We start from the raw sequence: 19,238 nt of genomic DNA, 5'->3' as shown, positions 1-19,238 counted from the left end.
CCTTGTCTGGCGTCCTTATGTTTTGGTCTTCTGTTGAGCCATTTGTTGACATGCTTGAAGGCCGTAACACTCCCTTAGGTGATTATTAGTCTGTGTCTGTCTAAACTCGCGTCAACAGGGGGCTCTCTCTCTCTCTCTCCTTACCGCCGGCCCGGCTACCCGGAAGTGAAACCCGGAAGTGAAACGCAGCTGCCTGCCTCGCCGTTTGCGCTGCCTAGCAACATAACATAAACAATGTGAACGCCACGCATACTCTCGCGAACATCTTTCGTTATATTCTAACAAGTTTTTTGGAAGTTATTTTGTGGTTATGGCCGAAGTGGCTGCTGCAAACCGTTTCATTTCACTTCCTGATCTTCCCTGGCCACAGACAGCCTACACTGGCCGATTCGCTCGGGGCTCAAGCGAGACTACTCTGCGTTGGTCTCGTCGACTATTAGAGGTAAGATGTGATGCATTGATATTAAATTTATACTGTTTAATAACAATCGAAAAAGTTGCTCGTAGCTGCTTTAAGAGTAAAATAGACGATAGAACAGGGTGGGAATTTCACAGAGGCCATGGCAGCCATTGCCCCTCCCACTGGCCTTGACGCCCTGAGATCCCTAGGGCCACCTTGGCAGCTGGGCCCTGCTACCAGCCTGCTACTGTCAGTTGCTCTAAAAGTGTCAGTGGTGCCAGTTTAATGTAGCCTTTGCAAAGGATGTGTAATTGGCTGATTTTAACACGCATTTCAGAAAAATCGCTCTTCATGATGTCAATAGAGCCGCAGCAATGGCCCTTAAAAGAATTTGACCCTGAAGGCCACATGGCCTTGCCCCTAAAATTGATGTAATTCCCACCCTGCAATAGAAATGACTATATTTTGGGCATGATTAGCAGGTCGCCTGCCCAGTGATCGTGCAGACAATAGCATGCGGAGCTGCAGCTCTCTGGGAAACCCCTGGTCTCGTGCCAACGGCCACACTCCCATACTCTAGGCTAGGCGGTCACATCACGGTGACTCTGTCCATATTTTTTATACGGTCTATGGTTTCCACCAATAGCCAGAGCAGAGAGGGCGCTGTTTCCCCACTGGGAAGCCAAATTCGTTTTCAATTGTTTTTGAGATATCACATGACAAAAACTCTCGGTGTTGAAAACGACACAATATTAAAGAACACAAACGTCCATCCGTCATGATAGACATGAACTGTGGCTTTAAGGCAAGTTGTGTTTTTGTATGATTGTTACATGTATGGAAAAGTAGGGTCGATATAAAGGCAGGTGTCACGGAATTTTGCCGGTAGCCGTCTGAGACGACAACTGAACGTCCAGATATCTGCGTCGTAGTCTCTGTTCAGGCTGCTGTGCTTCCATCTCCAGCTTGGCAGAAACACGAGAGAAAGGTGAAGATAGTTGGTTTGCGGCCGGTTGTGAACTGGACCAGCCTCCACCCACATTCAGGATGTACGAGTTCACAAAGCAGAGCAGACAGAGCAGAGCACACCCAACGAAGCCGTACAAAAAGTCTTCAGATCAGAGGAAGAGGTGTTGTCCAAGGTTGGCAGTTTGTACGATGAGAAGTGTCTCTGTCCGCGCCTCCCGTCTCATCCCCCCCCTCGGCCAGACATTCTCCCATGGCCGACATGCATGCATCGAACAGTCGTATGTTTCACTGCTGTCGGACGAAAATCTTGATCAGCATCTCCAAAAACAAAAAAATGCAATTAAGCAAACACTTTTCCAACTGTAGGCTGCGAGTTGTTTGAGGTGAGAATGGTTTTCCAATAGGTTTCCTGGGTCTTACTCACTTGTAAAAGCTGGGTTTCACATTTTATCTTATGCAACATTTCAAAAGTTTGCCTAAAATTCCCTCGACCGTTGGAAGGAAACATAGCTACTTTCAACACCTCATATCATGGCTGGTTTGGGACAACACACACATGTGTCACATTTCAACATGCAACATGATTTTGTTATACCTTTTAACTGCAAAAACTACACTTTTCAGCAACTAAGAAAACTTTTTTGTTTTGTTTTTGCTTGACCACCGTGCAACTTTGAGTTTATCCAAAGGCTTTCATAAGATAGGGCTTGTAGAATCCTCTCAACTCATGGAGGAACATGTCATCAACTTCATGAAAAAGAAAACTAACAAGATGACATGGTTTTCACATGCCAGCAGCAATGTTAATAACAAACTATGGCTGGGCAATGTATCAATATGATATCGATATTGTGATATGAGACTATATCGTCTTAGATGTTGGATATGGTGATATGGCATAAGTGTTGTCTTTTCCTGGTTCTAAAGGCTGCATTACAGTAAAGTGATGTCATTTTCTCAACTTACCAGACTGTTCTAGCTCTTCTAATATTTGCCTTTACCGACTTAGTCATTGTATCCACATTACTGATGATTATTTATCAAAAATCTCATTGTGTAAATATTTTGTGAAAGCACCAATAGTCATCCCTACAATACTGTCGCAATATTGATTGAGGTATTTGGTAAAAAAAAATATTGTTATATTTTGATTTTGTCCATAGTGCCCAGCCCTATAACAAGCCATACTGATACTTAATGCATTGTTATCAACATACTGTCTGGATTTTGAGTTGAAATGTAACACAAACGTGGGTTATCACAAACGAGACATGTAGACGTGTTAAAAAGGACATCTCTCAAAGAATGCAGGCTTGTGAAATGTTCTCAGACCCTGTAAACAGAGACAGTTTTGAGGTTTCCTGTGAGAGCAGTGCTGGGCTGTTTGTGCCAGTGTTTAAAGCAGTGCTGGGCTGTTTGTGCCAGTGTTTGCTGGTGGATGACGCCGGGGACGGGGAGCGAGGAGAACCGGGAGGCCGGGCTCGTCTTCCTGTGCTCTTGGAGTTTATGTGCCTTCAGCAGCCGATGACGTCAACGTCTGGCCCATGTGCCCTATAAAGTCCCGCCCCCATTCCATATAGTGCCAAAATCACGCTCTCTTTCGGGTTCTGCATGTGTACTCAGGGATTTCATCCACCATTCATTTTCCATGCTAAAAAAATAAATAAAATAGAAGTTTATAATCCATTTCGTTTTCTTCTTCTTTCTTTGTCCGAGTGAAATGTTCTATGGTCTCTCCTGAGTCTAAATATGGCCGACTTGCTTGGTTTGACCAAGTAAAACTATTTTTTACAAGGATTTTATGAAACATCTATGGAAAAATTAATGGCGGATGAAATCCCTTTGTACACATGCAGAACCTGTAAGAGGGTGTGACTTTGGTTCTCTAGAGCTGTCGCAGCTGGAAAAGCTGCCCTGCTCCCTGTGTGGCTGGGCTGGTTGAAGCCAGGGCTAGCTTTCGTGTGTGTGTGTGTGTGTGTGTGTGTGTGTGTGTGTGTGCGTGTGCATTAGTTAGACCGAAATGGGTTTTTGAAGGCCATTTACCCATGGGCTTTTGATATTTTTCAATTGAAACTGCCAATTTTCTTTCTCCAATTTTCAAAATCTCTAAATATGACCACTTCCACTCATGACCATCATGCATCATTAGAGCTTTCCATTGAAAGCTATAGACCCAATCATGTTTGTTGACAACATCTTCTGGGTAGAAAACTCCTGCGTTATTTACATACAATTTAATGGAGGAGAGTAAACGGGAGCGAGGAACAACTGAGATAAAGACAAAATGGTTAAGTGTAAAATGCATGTTTGATGCTTTTACATCTCATTAATAACAACACTTTCACTAATGTTAGTTTGGAGATCTAATTTACCGGTCGGGCCACAGAATAAAGAAAACAACTGCTTGAGTTGACCCCAAACAGCAGACTGGGCTACATAAAATAAGCACAGCAGAAATGTCAGATAGGTCGGATCACCATAAACGTTACAGTTACAGCTGAAAATGACAACAGAAATAAATAATAAACAAGTTTGCTGATATCTCCGCAATTCAAATGAATGGGCATTTGTCTACCCGGAGGTGACTGACCGCAATGTCACGGTGATTGGGTCTATATACTAATGCAATTATTTGAGGTGGGTTAGCAGCTCCTTAAGCCAGAGTGAGGCTGGTCCATTTGAATAAAAGCAGTTTTGGCAAACCAATATCGGTCTAACCTGAGTGTGTGTCTGCATGTGTGTGTCCAAGTAAGAAAGTGGTGGTGGTGTGTGTGTGTGTGTGTGTGTGTGTGTGTGAGACTCAGAAAGAGTGCACGTGTCCGTGCGTGCGTCAGAAGCTCTGGACAAAGCTGCCGGGGAAGAGGCCTGTGCGGCCGCTCCGCTGCAGCGTGCCTTTGTACCAGCCGTCCTCTCGCTTCTTGTGGACGAACACGATGTCTCCCTCCCTCAGCTCGATCTCTGCCTCGCTCTGCGGGGGATACGGCACCACCACGCGGTACCTGCAAGCAGACAGACAGAAGGAATTAAGCCACTTCCAGACATGAACTCTGGACTATGTCCGTTGAATTAGGTCCGGACATTCGCTGGAGTTGTCTTTTCCTACAACAGGCAATTTTTTGAACGCGAATTTGGGTTCAGCATGATAATCTTCACAAACGTGAATAACTTTTGGAACGTAAATGCGTTTTTTTTAAACGCGATTTGTGAAGAGTATCATGCTGAACCCAAATTTGTGTTCCCATAAACTTTTGTTAACCACAGAAACTTATTTTATGCATTTAAGTGAAATCCCTAATCTAAAACCCCATAGACTTTTCCATTGATGAACCAAAATAGCGGCGATTTCTGGATAAGCCTACAAAAATATGTCATAACAAACAGAGACAGAGAGCCCACTTCCTTTTCTATGAGAGCTGCTGTCATACTATAATGCCCACAATACTCTGCATGTTTGGCCAGCCATTCAAAAGCAGGGCATATGGGATGTTGTGGTAAACATTGAGTGTGATTTTGTGTGTGTGTGTGTGTGTGCGCGTGTGCGTGTGTTAGTGAGTCACTCTCCCTCAGGTTATGACATTTAACACACATTGGCCATCAAGACAACCCCCCATACTGACATGCACACATAGATACTGAAAAGCACATGACACAGTTGGAGTGTGTGGAGTGCCTGTGTGTGTTTATTGATTCCCTGTGTGTGTGTGTGTGTGTGTGTGTGTGTGTATGTGTGTGTGTGTGTATATTTACAGTAGACCATGGGCCCTTAAGCCCAGGGTGTGTGTTGTACGTGTGTGTATCTTGAAATAAAAGGCTGATCTATTGATCGTTTCCAACAGCATAAGGTGCCACAAAGCCCGTCATCAGTGAAGGGCCTTCAGCTCTCTCTCTCTCTTTCACTCACACACACACACACACACACACACACACACACACACACACACACACACACACACACACACAGGACAGAGTGTACCAGTCGATTTATATCACAGATACATATCTATATTGCAGGAACAAATATCCGAGGGCCCTATCTTGGCAAAAGCGGTAATTTAGCGCTTGTGCATGTTTAACACCGGAGCGCAGCGTAAATTGGAGGCATGCCAAGTCATCTGCTATTCTACGTGCAGCGCAAAATGCCACTTGCGTGCGGCACAAACGGGATTTGGGCACTCTTAACCACCTGCATTATTCACAGGTGTGCACTGGCAATGCCTGGGTGTTACATCAATCAAACCAATCAGATTCCCGTCTCGCATTCCCTACATACAGTTTGTGCGATGCATGCTGTAATTCTCTCCATGCGTAATTTGCACATCTCGCAACAACACCATCGCATCATATAGCCTACCTGTTAAAAACATCTGTGATTTGCAGCTTTTACTTGTTGCAATTCGGGTTCTTTGGGTGACTGGAAAAATAAAAACTTGTTTGCCATGGGGAAACAGGGACATTTGATTGAAAATAATATTGCAAGTAGGCTACAATGTCCACGTTTTCTCAATTAATTTCCCATTAACCCCTCTTTGTATTTGTTCCTGTTTATTTTTCCACAGAAAACCCGACAGGTCTGGTTGGATAATTTGTTCAGTAGAATTTACATGTATAATGTAGGTCTAGCTGCCTGCCGCTGGCAAAGCTCCAAGTCAAGGCTGACGGCGCATGAGTATGTTTTACGCTTTAATAATATAACATCCTTTAAATACACTAACTTCTAAAGGGGAGAATGTTGCCTCTATCTTTCTCACAATGTTGCTACGGTGTTTGTATGCACATGGGTTTGTATGGGTGTGACGTCATTCAACTGGGATATTCTTAGCTCCCAATACAAAAGGAATGCGCATTTATCATCCAGTGTCAGTTTCTAAATGTGTGTGTGTGTGTGTGTGTGTGTGTGTGTGTGTGTGTGTGTGTGTGTGTGTGCCCACCTCTCTCTGGACAGAGGTTTGGGTTCTGGCCGGAGTGCCATCAGAGCGTTGGCGGGCCGCGTTGCCGGGGGCGACAGGGGGAAGTTGGTGTCCAGGGAGCCGGACTTCCTGTGCAGTGGCTCTAGCCCCGCCCCCGTGGTGCCCGCCATCTCACTCTCCACGGGACAGGAGCCGGCCCGGCCCTGAGACCCAGCCATGGGACAAGAGCCCGAGCGGGCGTGGTGGGGGGCACGGGTGGGGGGGGAGGAGGAGGGCGAGCGGGGCTTCTTCTTGGCCGCTGCCCCCGACAGCAGCTTCAAAAAACCACTGGCTTTCCTCTCCTTCTGAGGATGGAGGGATGTGAGATGGAGAGAGAAGGGACAGGGAGGAAGAGATTGAGACTTTTTAACCTTTATTTATACAGCAATGAAGACACATTGGTAAGCTGTTTCAAACCATGTTTCCTGATTCTGACATCGCTAAAATGTTCTTAAAATCTAAACTTTTCCCCTTAGTTTTTTTCCATTATGGCCATGAAAAAGGTCTTAAATTGCATTCAAAAAGGTCTTATATTTAACCCTGGAACCCTGGAAAGAGAGGGATGAAGCAGGGTGAGATAAAGTGAATAATCACTCTCTTCTTTCATCTGGAGGCTTAAAGGCCTCCTCTCTGTGTGTGTGTGTGTGTGTGTGTGTGTGTGTGTGTGTGTGTGTGTGTGTGAGTGTGAGTGAGTGTGTGAGAGTGACAGAGAGCGATGGATATAGTGGAAATCTGCTGGTGAAGCTCCAAAATGAACCAGCAGATGGCAGCACAGTCACACACCCAGAATTGAATTGATGCTTTACCTCTATGTTAATATCTTACATTAGTCATTTAGCAGACAGATTACACCACTGGTGTTTTCCAGGTCTGTCTCTAACCCATCCCTCTGTACGTGTGCGTGCGTGTGCATGTGCCCACGCGCAATTACCTGTACATACATGTGTGTCTTATGCATGTATCTGCAGAAGGTTGCAGGTTGAGTCAGAGCCAATTATCAGTGCATAATCAGGAGGAATGTGTCTGGCTGACAGCATGGCATTACCCTCCTTCTATATACTGTAGAGAGACACTGCGGAGCGTGTCATCATTCAGAAATCACACCTAAAACGGGGGGAAACAAAAACTCGCCCCCAATCCTGGCGTTCTCCTATGTCACGTGCTGCACACAAAGATCATTATACGGAAGATGAACATTCCAACTTACTTCCTTGACAGCTAGATCACCATTTTTCTTCTCGCCAATTCTCAATGCCTTCCTTGTTTAGCTCGGGAGTACCAAAAACTTTAATTGGCAATTTTTTACATTTGTTGTCTGCGCAGCCCACCACACAACAGCTTTTAGCTATGTTTAATTCAAGGAAAATGACGCTGGTGTATGGAAGTGAATGGAGAGCTTTCCCTCCGTGATGGGCGTGGCCTATTTCATGCAGTGTCTCTATATGAAGACACACACACACACACACACACACACACTTTATGTAGTTACATTGTCGTCAGCAATGGGCCGTCGGTGAGCATCTGTAGCCCTAGTCTTTGTGGTGTGTCGCACCGTTGGCTCTAGGTGTGCAAAATCACTCTGATTGGCTGGTCAGGTCAGCTGGTTAAGCAGTGCAGGAGAAGAGAGGGCACGCACAAAACATTCTTCTCATTTTCCAACTTCATCTCATCTGATCATTCCAATACACAGATATTTTCACAACGATGTTCCTTCCGGAAAGCTCCTTGAGCAGGAAAGCTCCTAGTGCGGTTTCTCCTTATTTTTCACCTCCGCCTCTTCCTTTCTTCTTCCACAAGCAAAAAACCAGACAAGCGTTGACAACACCAGTGCCATTTGCAGCTTTTTATCAGACATATTCTCCATTAGAAGTACCTATATTACGACACAGTTTAAGTGGTGAGCGAGAGTGGTGTGAAAATGGTAGGCAAACACTTTTGTTTTGTGTATCTGGTTTGTATATCCACAGTCCTCAAGCAGGTGCAGAACGTACGAGCTAGTTGGTTTGTATATCCACAGTCCTCACGCAGGTGCAGAACGTACGAGCTAGTTGGTTTGTATCTCCACAGTCCTCACGCAGGTGCAGAACGTACGAGCTAGTTGGTTTGTATCTCCACAGTCCTCACGCAGGTGCAGAACGTATGTGCTAGTTGACCGTCGGCTGTCGTCTTTGCGGTGTGTTCAAGCGGCAAGCGCACCTCTTTGGCCCCGCCGACACAGGAGACATGAGCGACGGGATTGTGTGGTGACCTATATCTAATAATTTATCACATTGAACATAATAACATCTTACCAGGGAATGCATGAAATCTGTCCAAGCATAATAGTTTTGAGTGTGAGCATACCGTTTGAGGACAAGCAGAGCAAATCTAAGCACATCAACAAATCTATAAATCATGTTCTCAAATTGCTAGAGCACGCTCCTGATTAAAGATAGGGATATACCGTGAATTCCGGACTATAAGCCGCACCGGTGTATAAGCCGCACCTGCAAAGTTGACTATTTTTTTCTTATATAAGCCGCACCGGACTATAAGCCGCGGGTGTTTTAACACATTCACTGCCAGCCTTTTTTTTTTTACTGTAGGTAGCTTTTGCCAGAGGGTTTTTTTGAGGATTCTGGCTCATTTTACAAGAGCCAAGGATAATTTTCTGCTTGGAGTTTGTCAACACAAAGTTCACAAAAGTACTAATAGAATGTGTGCTTTCTCTGTCTAAAAGAGTTAGTTTGTAGAGTTAGTAGTTATGTAGATATTAGCCGTTGAGTACAGCATGGTTTCAGCATCTGAGACAAAAAGCTGAGATAATCGCAGTTTTGTGAAATTCAATATCAAACAGTCACTTTAACCATTTATTTTTGGCATCAGTGAGACATCAGACATAAACAATATAGTTCTGAACAGTAATTTCCTCCATAGCAGCACCCGCACCCCCTCTCCTTACAACTCCTCCCTCCGTGGGCGTGTCTGGTGGATTTCAGCAGCGTTTGTCAGTCACAAGCCAGTCTCTCCTGCCTGTCTGAGCAGTGAGCAGCAGCCTCTCTCTCTGGCGGCCCCTCGTCGGCGAGCGTGGATGTGGCTTAATCCGTTCTTGGATTTTCGGTTGAGAGCTTTGACGAAGCCTTGTGTGACTCTGGCTTTATGCTGCGCGCTTCAAAGTGTGCTTTCCACCCAGTCCACCTTTGGAAGCCCCCACCGCCGTGCGCCCGTGTGAAAGGTTTTCGCCTACAGTATGAGAATGAGGCTCGTTCGCTTCTGGGTCCTCGGTTGAGCTCAGCTGGAATGCGTGCGTTTCTGGCCAAACAACACTCAATAGTCTGAGCACCGTCGCCACTCAGTGGGTCGGCGGAATGGATTGCACATGCCCGGCGGCTCTAACAGTATAATAGAAGATGCAAAAGGGCCAGATCAACGATCCACCGTCAAAAAAAAAAAAACGATTTTTTTGACGTATCCATACGTCGCTTGCAGGCAACGGTTGGATTCTGCTTGACGTATCAGTACGTCGTTGGCAGTTAACGTGTTAATGGTATTTTTTTTTTTTTTTTTTTAATTTTTTTTATTGTGTTTTAATGTTTAATTACCATATGTAAGGGTTCATGCACAGAGGGGATTGTCGGGAAAGAGATGGCTGTTTGAGGAAGCTCCCATTTATTAACATTTCAACAAAACAACATAACACAACACCACCTGTGTTGTTTTTTACAGTGCACACAGTGTCATACAGTGTCATACAGTGTGGTGAAAAGAGGGCAAGAGAGGAAATTAAAACTTATTATAGTTATATAGGATTTATAGTTAGAAAGAGTGCTAAAAAAGAGAGATTTTTTTTTTTTTTTTGAAAAAATCCATAGATAAGCCGCACCGTTATATAAGCCGCAGGGGCCAAAAAAGCCCAAAAAACGGGAAAAAAGGTGCGGCTTATAGTCCGGAATTTACGGTAATTGCATACAATAACATCATATCAGTCGTTGATGACCCTGACCGCCCGATATACGGTACTATTAAAAAAGGTTACATCAACAAAACAATAATACAGTATTGGTCTAAGTAACCCAGGGATGGGCAACTTTGATGATAGAGAGGGCCACAAAAAAATGTCCTCGCTACCAAAGGGCCAGATTTTGCTGAGGGCTGGGGGCTGAACAGCGCCGGCTCGAAAGATTTGGGTCATTTGAAGGCAGGTTTAGAGGAATAACTCATTTTAAATTAACAGTTGTGATGTCATTATTCAGTCTTAAACACCAATATTTGATCCTTTTCTCACTCACTCCTATGTCACCACCTGCTCTCACTGCAGGGCTTGAAATTTACTTTTTTGACCACCTGCCAATATGGGTGCTAGATTTTAAAGTTACCAGGCGATTAGAATTTCCACTAGCCAAAATGTTTTTCTTGAAATAAACCAGAATATGAGTGGGTTAATTTAAGCTAAATAAATCCAAAACCAACAAGTTCATTATTTAAATTTTTACTTCAATGTAGAACAGTAATTTCTTACACATGAGATTACTTTTAGCCTTTTATTCATAAAGATTATTGAAGATATTCCATATTCCAGACTGAAATGTTATAACAGAAGTGGAGTATTGACCAGAATGACATAAACATTTGGACACTTATTCAGCGGGTATCTTGCATGTTGTGTTCAGGTGCACTGTAAAAAATAAAATAATGATAATAATAATTCCAGCGCGGGCCGCACAGGGGGCCCACGGGCCGCCAGTTGCCCACCCCTGGTCTAACCTGATGCTAAATTGCCTAACTACTACTACGTGGTTCTAACTTCGGTAGATGAGGTCTGTTCCTAATGCTGGTGGCCCATATATATATATTTTTAATTTCAGGACAGTTGTGAGTGAGACGGTGTAAACAAGGCTGTTGCCTGCTGTTCCACAGTCAATGAGCTGTTAGTCAGCCATGTAGTTAGATTAGCTGTCCCAGGCAGTGGAGCCAACAGTGAAGCAAATGGGAGCTGAGATAGACGCTCGCTGGCTATGTCATCCTTCACTGTCACCGCAGCCTGATTTAACATCCGCAGCTTTACGACCGCGGCTCTCGAAACATCCTAGACGGGATTTGCCGCTTGTGCCAACTGTCTGGGTGAATGACACTTTCCAAAAGGTAGAAGAGGACTTTTGGCATATCGCGGATATAATCTAGACACACGCACGCACGTGCTCGCCTACATGCACTCCAGATTTCACACTCATGCTACCCTGTGAAATGACAAAACACCCACACGAGGAAGGCACCTTGAACTATTTGGCAGATTCAACCCTGAGAAATCTGTGTATTTGAAATGTGAGCAAATGCAGTTTCAGAGATGTTGCCAAGCTATTCAGCTGCCTCAGTGTTACCCGGGTTGGAGTCATGTAGGCTGACTAGGCTCATTAAAATGCATCAGATGAAGTTTCTCGACACGTTGTCTGAAAAGTCGAGAATCATAGGGATGAGTAACACGGTATATTACCTTAAAAGTCGAGAATCATAGGGATAAGTAACACAGTATAGTCTTTTAAAAGTTGAGAATCATAGGGATAAGTAACACAGTATATTCTTTTAAAAGTTGAGAATCATAGGGATAAGTAACACAGTATATTCTTTTAAAAGTTGAGAATCATAGGGATAAGTAACACGATATATTATTTTAAAAGTTGAGAATCATATGGCTTAAGTAACAGGTTATATTCTTTTAAAAGTCGAGAATCATAGGGATAAGTAACAGGTTATATTCTTTTAAAAGTCGAGAATCATAGGGATAAGTAACACAGTATATTCTTTTAAAAGTCGAGAATCATAGGGATAAGTAACACAGTATATTCTTTTAAAAGTTGAGAATCATAGGGATAAGTAACACAGTATATTATTTTAAAAGTCGAGAATCATAGGGATAAGTAACACGGTATATTATTTTAAAAGTTGAGAATCATAGGGATAAGTAACACGGTATATTATTTTAAAAGTTGAGAATCATAGGGCTTAAGTAACAGGTTATATTCTTTTAAAAGTCGAGAATCATAGGGATAAGTAACACAGTATATTCTTTTAAAAGTTGAGAATCATAGGGATAAGTAACACAGTATATTCTTTTAAAAGTCGAGAATCATAGGAATAAGTAACACAGTATATTCTTTTAAAAGTTGAGAATCATAGGGATAAGTAACACAGTATATTATTTTAAAAGTCGAGAATCATAGGGATAAGTATCACAGTATATTCTTTTAAAAGTCAAGATCATAGGGATAAGTATCACAGTATATTCTTTTAAAAGTCGAGATCATAGGGATAAGTAACAGGTTATATTCTTTTAAAAGTCGAGATCATAGGGATAAGTAAGTAACACAGTATAATCTTTTAAACGTTGAGAATCATAGGGATAAGTAAGTAACACAGTATATTATTTTCTTGCTGCACACAGTTTCCTTGCACACACTCATCAGGATGACTGAGTGGTCTGAGACGCCAGGGTTTCTGGGCTATGAATGCAAATTCCTCTTCTGACATGCAGTTTTCATATTTGTTTAGTTGGTGATATGTAGGACTAAATGTTGTCCAGCTCTGTGGTTGGAGCCATGTAGGTTCATGAAAGGAAAACTCTTTCACTGTTATTTTTCCCAGAATCCCTTTCGACAGTCCTCAGAGAATGGGTGTGAGCTTGTTGCATTCAGCTGGAGAGAGTGATGGTTACAGCCTAGTAAAGGCTGTTACACACCAAGAGCGATGCGAATATACAGCACAACATCGCAATGCGAATTTTGGAAAATATTATTGACGTGCGAATTAATCGCACGGAAAAAACGCTCCCGATGTGTAGGGACCTTAAGAGTAAGAGAGCCAGAGGTTTTCCAGGGGAGAAAAAGTCATGCACCTTACTCAAAACACAACCTGGTGGTCGATACATTGGTAACTCTTCCTCTTCTGTGATGGATTGTTGAACCTCTGTGCAAAATGACAGCTCTAGAAAGAAACCTTTGCTCTTTGATTCTGAGGGACTAAAACCAAAACCTGTGCTGACCATTGATATTTTGTTTAGCTTGGGGGGGAAGGGGGGGTGTAATTTCTCACCTTCTCTGGTTTGGGGGCGAGGACTCCCTGGGAGGGGCCGGGCGACGGCGGCTGCAGGGGATTGGCCAGCTCCCCGTTGAGATGCGCTGCCGAGGCGTTGGGAGGCGTGAGACAGGAGAGAGGCGAGGAGAGGGGGAGGAGGGGCCGCGAGGCGGGGGAGGAGAGCGGCGAGGGCCCCAGGACAGATCCCGGGGACCCCATGGAGAGAGGACGAGACGACTGGCCCGGGGACACCATGGAGAGGGGACGACCCGACTGGCCTGGGGACAGAGGTGGGGAGTACTTGAGTATTTTTTTTTTATAAATTGTATCTAGTTACTCGCTTGAGTAGTTTTTTACAAGATACTTTTTTACTCTTACTCAAGATTTTTTTTCTTTTTTACGTTTACTTCTACTTGAGTAATTATTATTATAAAGTAACTGTACTTTTACTTGACTACAGTTTTTGTTTACTCACCACTGCCCGGGGACACCATGGAGAGGGGACGAGCTGACTGGCCCGGCGAGCGCAACGGGGACGTGCTCTGAGGACGCAGCGGAGAGACAGCCACCGTGGGGCGCTCTGGGCTACCACCAGCGGGGCTGTGTACTGGTGGAGGAGACACACATAGCTTTGTATTACTATACTTGTGAGGAGCTTCCATTGACTACAATTCATACAGAAACTGCACTCCTCAAGGTTCTCAACAATCTCCTCACCTCTGCTGACACCAGTTCCCTCAACTTCCTCATCCTCCTCGACCTGAGTGCAGCCTTCGATATCATGAGCCACAACATCCTGCTCATCAGCCCGGAAGACCACCTCAGTGTCGAAGGCACCGCACTCAGGTGGATTCGCTTCTACCTCTCCGACCGATCACAGTTCATTTCCCTCCACAACCACTCCTCTGTCACATCCACTGTCACACAAGGCATCCCCCAAGGTTCTGTACTCGGCCCTCTCCTCTTCATCATCTACATTCTCTGTCACATCCTCCGCCAATTTAACCTGGACTTCCACTGTTACGCCGATGACTCAGATCTACCTCTGCACCAAATCCCCACCATCCCTCTCTCACATCAACTCCTGTATGTCTGCAATACAAGTCTGGATGCAACACAGCTTCTCCTCATCAGCTCCAAGTCCGCCCTCAGTAAAATCAACAACCCCACACTCATCATTGACTCATCATTGTTTCCCCATCCTCCCAGGCACACAACCTTGGCAATATCCTTGACCCCACCCTTTCTCTCAAGCCCCACATCCGTCAAAGTGTCAAATCCTCCTTCTTCCACCTCCGTAATATTGCAAAGATCCGGTCCTCTCTCACACGCCCCCCTGCTGAAACACTCATCCACACCTTCATCTCCTCCTGTCTCTACTACTGTAACTCACTCCTCCACGGCATCAACGTCAGCCTCATCAACAGACTCCATCTGGTCCAGAACGCAGCCGCTCCGACTTCTTACCCACACCAAATCTTGGCACCACATCACCCCAGTTTTAAAAGAACTTCACTGGCTTCCCGTCTCCTACTGGATCAACTACAAACTCCTCGTCATCACTTACAAAGCCCTTCACCACCTGGCCCCCCATATCTCACCGACCTCCTCTCCCCCTACCAACCATCCCGGTCCCGGTCCACCCGGTCCCGGTCCACCTCAGCCAGCCTTCTTTCCACCCCCAAGTCCAACCTCTGCAATTCCGGGGACAGAGCCTTCTCCAGAACTCCCTCCCCAAAGACATCAGAGACTCCGAGTCCCTCACAGTCTTTCAATGTCGCCTAAAGACCCATCTCTTCTCCATCGCCTTCTCTTAGCCAACACAGTCCTTCTGTGTCTGTGTTGTGTTTGTCCACTATTTGTCTCTATTGTCTCACGAACCCCACCCCTCAGTGTATAGTGTTAAGCCACTTTGAGTTCTAGAAAAGTGCTATACAAATGCCATGTATTATTATTATTATTATTAATCAAATTCATCCTTAGACTAATCTTCACCTTGCGAATCATGATATATCAAACTAGAATGGCACTCAGAGAGCAGGCCGCTGCAGGCTGACCAGCAGGGGGAGACTTTAATGGATGTGAAGATCTGTTGAAACAGAATATGACCTTCTCTCCATCCTATCAAGCCTCTCCCCATGCATCCGCAGAGCCTCTCCCAGATTCACGATGAGATCTTTCAGTTGGCCTATTTCCCCTTTATCCATACTGGCTGAGGAAGGCTGAGGAAATCCAGGAGGTCATGAAAAATATTTGCTGGGAAGGAAACTTGTTTCTAATAAGGAGAGTCTGGTTCCAGGTTTAGTTCAACTCAGTGCTTAGAGGTTAGGAGTCGGACCAGCAAACATGTCCTCACTTGGAGGATGTTCCTCACCTTTTTATCCTCATGAGAACATTTAATGATCAGGGGGACAAAAGTACACACACACACACACACACACACACACACACACACACACACACACACACATACATGCATGCACAAGCACACACACACACACACACACACACACACACACACACACACACACACACACACATACATGCACACACTCTGGGTTGCTAGCCACCTGCTCCGCTACACTGCAGTACCAAGACAGCAATTTGCAGAGAGGCATATTGGTCATGTGATAAAACAGGCCAAACTCCCACAACTATGCTTTACTTTGTAATGGAGACCAGGGGCTCTATTCTCCCACAGGCCATCGGCGCTATTACGGGCCTTAACCGCAAAAAAACGTGCCTTGCGCCTGTTTCGGCAAGATAGCAATAGGCTTTAGGCTGCCAAATGCGCTTTAGGCCGAATGGGCGTGGCGCAGTCCCAAAGTGGGCGTGTCGGCGCTAAATACCAGCCTAGTCATATCTTGGGAGCTGGCCTACATTTAGCGCTTTGCGCTTTTCAAAAGCAGGCCTATTCTTTGCCTTCACTGCTTCTTCTCTGTCACCCTTCTCTCTCTCTCTCTCTGAGTTCCCAGCATGCATTGTGTTTCTTCATTTCGCTACTAAATAGCCACCAAATGAGCCAAAATAGATATAAAAGGTAGTTCTAAATTAATGTGTAATGGTAACACAGCCTGCCATTGTCAACATTTCAATATTGGACCAAATAAAACCTCGAAATGAAAACACCACCCTATGTGAAACATATATGTCCTCCTGGGCATATATATACCCCTTGTCGAGTTAACGTGATTTAGAGAAGTAACAGCGGAACGCGCTTCGGAACGCGCTTCTAATGGCATCTGCTATACTGTGATGTCCGTCCAATAACTTGGCCCTATTTCACATTTAGTTTTACAATAAAAACACATTTATGCAATGACTTGACATAATGTAGGGTATATTTATGTGCATCATCCTTCCTGCAGCAGGCGAGAGAAAATGATATCTTTCTGGACAAACTTTCACCAATCTAATAGGCTATATTTTTCTAGCTGATGCATAGAACATTATTTTCACTTTGATCTTGCTAGTGTAGCGTATTTACATGCTTGCAGTATTGAAACTGCAGTTAGATTGGTTTGAGAAGCATAATAATATGGAATAATAGCCTATAATGCAGACAGACAGGCTGGATGAAGGGAGGGGGGGGGGGGGGGGGCAGAGCGTTTGGCTTTCGTCTGGTTTTGCGGGATCACTGGAATTGGAGCTAAAAAGGCAAGCGTGCGATTCGTTTATTGCACTTATCCAATGAGCATGACGGTGCATAATTTTACGCCTAAAAGGCGTGGTTGTAATGCTTTGGGCTGCATCTAGCGCCAGCACGACGATATCAAGTGCGCCTTTCCACGCCCACTGCTTTGATCTGCGCCTGCCGCTCGGCCTAGAAACTGCGCCGATGCAACGATAGGGGCCCAGATGTGTGCGTGCGTGTGTGTGTGTGTGTGTGTGGCAGTGAGAAGGGAGGGAGGTGGAGAGAGAGAGAGAGAGAGAGATGCATGGAGCGCTATCATTACGCCTCCATAAAACAAAAGCATGCTGATGTCATTCAGCTGTGTGTGTGTGTGTGTGTGTGTGTTTTCAGTTTTGTATATGTACGTGGGAGTGCCCATGTTTGTGTGTACAAGTGCGTCTATGTGTGTGTGTGTGTGTGTGTGTGTGTTATTCTTGGCAGTGCTTTCACAATGTGCACTCATAAGCCTCCCAAATGAAACCTTAACGCACTATAATGTTCTCAAAGGGAGGGGAGACAACAGAGAGACATAGAGAGAGAGAGAGATAGAGAGAGAGAGAAACATGGGGAGAGAGACATACAGAAAGAGAGAGAAACATGGGGAGAGAGAGAGACATGGGGAGAGAGATATACAGAAAGAGAGAGAGAAATACAGAGAGAGAGACATGGGGAGAGAGACATACAGAGAGATATACAGAGAGAGAGACATACATAAAGAGAGAGAGACATACAGAGAGAGAGAGTGAGAAAGAGATTATGAACAGAAATAGCAGTGTGTAAGGGAGTGATACCAGACAGATGAATAGACTAATAGTTGAAACAAGGCAGATACAATCTAAACCCTGGAAAACTGCAGTGCACAGGTGAGTGCATGCATGCCAAGCCCCAGCCTTCAGCTCTGAAAAATCAAGCCAATGTGGAAGTGCCCAAAACTGCAGTTCAACAAATGGCTGCATTCGCCACCATGTTAAAACTCCCGATTTTACAGCAGAAATAAACATGTTTACAGCCTGGTTCAAAAAACAGTTTTGGTCTCTTAGCTCATTTCCACGGAAGGGGGGGGGGGATAAAAGAAGTCGGATTGTATTGAAGTCAATGGGAAAATGACCATAATTGTCACTTGATTGCTGACCTCAGAAAACACTTTCCTAATGAGTTTTTGGTCTCAATAGCTAGTTTCAAGTCTTCTTCAATACAGCATGATGTTCATTTAGTAAAGCATGGTCCCATTTAGAGTCAAATAGACAATTTTGGGATGTGATTGACATGTTGCCTGTTGGTGGCGCTGCAGCTCTTCTCATGCAAATATGGTCAATTCTGGCTCCTACAAAACTAAGATGCAACATCAAAATGCGAAACTCGAGGCTTCAAATCTGAAGCCCAGAAACCTCAACTATCAAAACCACTAGTCGACAATAAATAAATAAATTGAACATAGATTTGTTTGAACAAAAATGTTCTACATAAACAGAATTGAAGGTATTTGGAGGCGTTTATGTCGTTACTGCAGTTAAACAGTCGGTATCTCCAGCTCAGATAAGTTTCACTCTCAAATACCCCCAGGTTGATTAGATCGCGCCTATATTAGTTAACCCTTTACCCTTAACCCTTTTCCATTAGAATTCTGACTTTAATCCCAGGAGAGAATAAAGTCAGAATCCTGAGATTGAAGTCAGAGGCGGCAGCTAATGGGGATCCTTTTAATAAACAATAAACAACAATAAAGAATAGAGCTGAAAAGTCACATGATGAGTTTTAAGGCTGGAACCATGCCAACCCGTGACTTACTGAATCGTGCGTGACCATAAAACATTTCAGTTGGACCAAAAATAAAAAATAAACATTGGGGGGGAAAACAAATTTTCAATGTTTTCCCCCCGTCTTTATTGGTTTGGTTCCAGCCTTAAAACACGTTATTATATAAGGTTTTTTGAAATGTCTATGGAGAAAAGAATGGGAAAGAAATGTCACATGACTATTGGGTCTATAGATGTCATCACTGATGTCACGTGAGCAATTGTGATGTCATCAGTGATGATGTGTGTGTGTGTGTGTGTGTGTGTGTGTGTGTGTGTGCCTGCGCTTACCCAGTTGCATGGTGGTGCGTGCCTGGTTAACCGTTTGCTGGCCGGAGCGCAGGCAGTTCTTTAGCTGGGCGGCGGCGGTCTGCAGTGGCGAGGAGGCGGGGTTGGCATTGGCGGAG

General features: G+C 44.5%; 1 protein-coding gene across 1 annotated transcript in view; it reads right to left on the bottom strand.

The window, feature by feature from the left end:
- Positions 1-4,199: 4,199 nt before the first annotated feature.
- LOC310777903 (E3 ubiquitin-protein ligase SH3RF3-like) overlaps positions 4,200-19,238 on the bottom strand; it is a gene marked incomplete at both ends in the record, with an annotated part of 141,268 nt that continues 126,229 nt past the window's right edge. The window contains 5 exons of the mRNA XM_083638249.1: positions 4,200-4,368; positions 6,298-6,620; positions 13,381-13,635; positions 13,875-13,969; positions 19,123-19,238. The exon at positions 19,123-19,238 is cut by the window's right edge and continues 153 nt beyond it. Of these exons, the coding sequence (XP_083494375.1) occupies positions 4,200-4,368; positions 6,298-6,620; positions 13,381-13,635; positions 13,875-13,969; positions 19,123-19,238 (958 nt within the window). The remainder of the gene's footprint in view (positions 4,369-6,297; positions 6,621-13,380; positions 13,636-13,874; positions 13,970-19,122) is intronic.

The sequence above is a fragment of the Poromitra crassiceps genome (assembly GCF_964638095.1).
Source record: "Poromitra crassiceps genome assembly, chromosome: 6".
Lineage (NCBI taxonomy): Eukaryota > Metazoa > Chordata > Actinopteri > Beryciformes > Melamphaidae > Poromitra > Poromitra crassiceps.
This window is presented reverse-complemented; position numbering and strand designations above follow the sequence as displayed.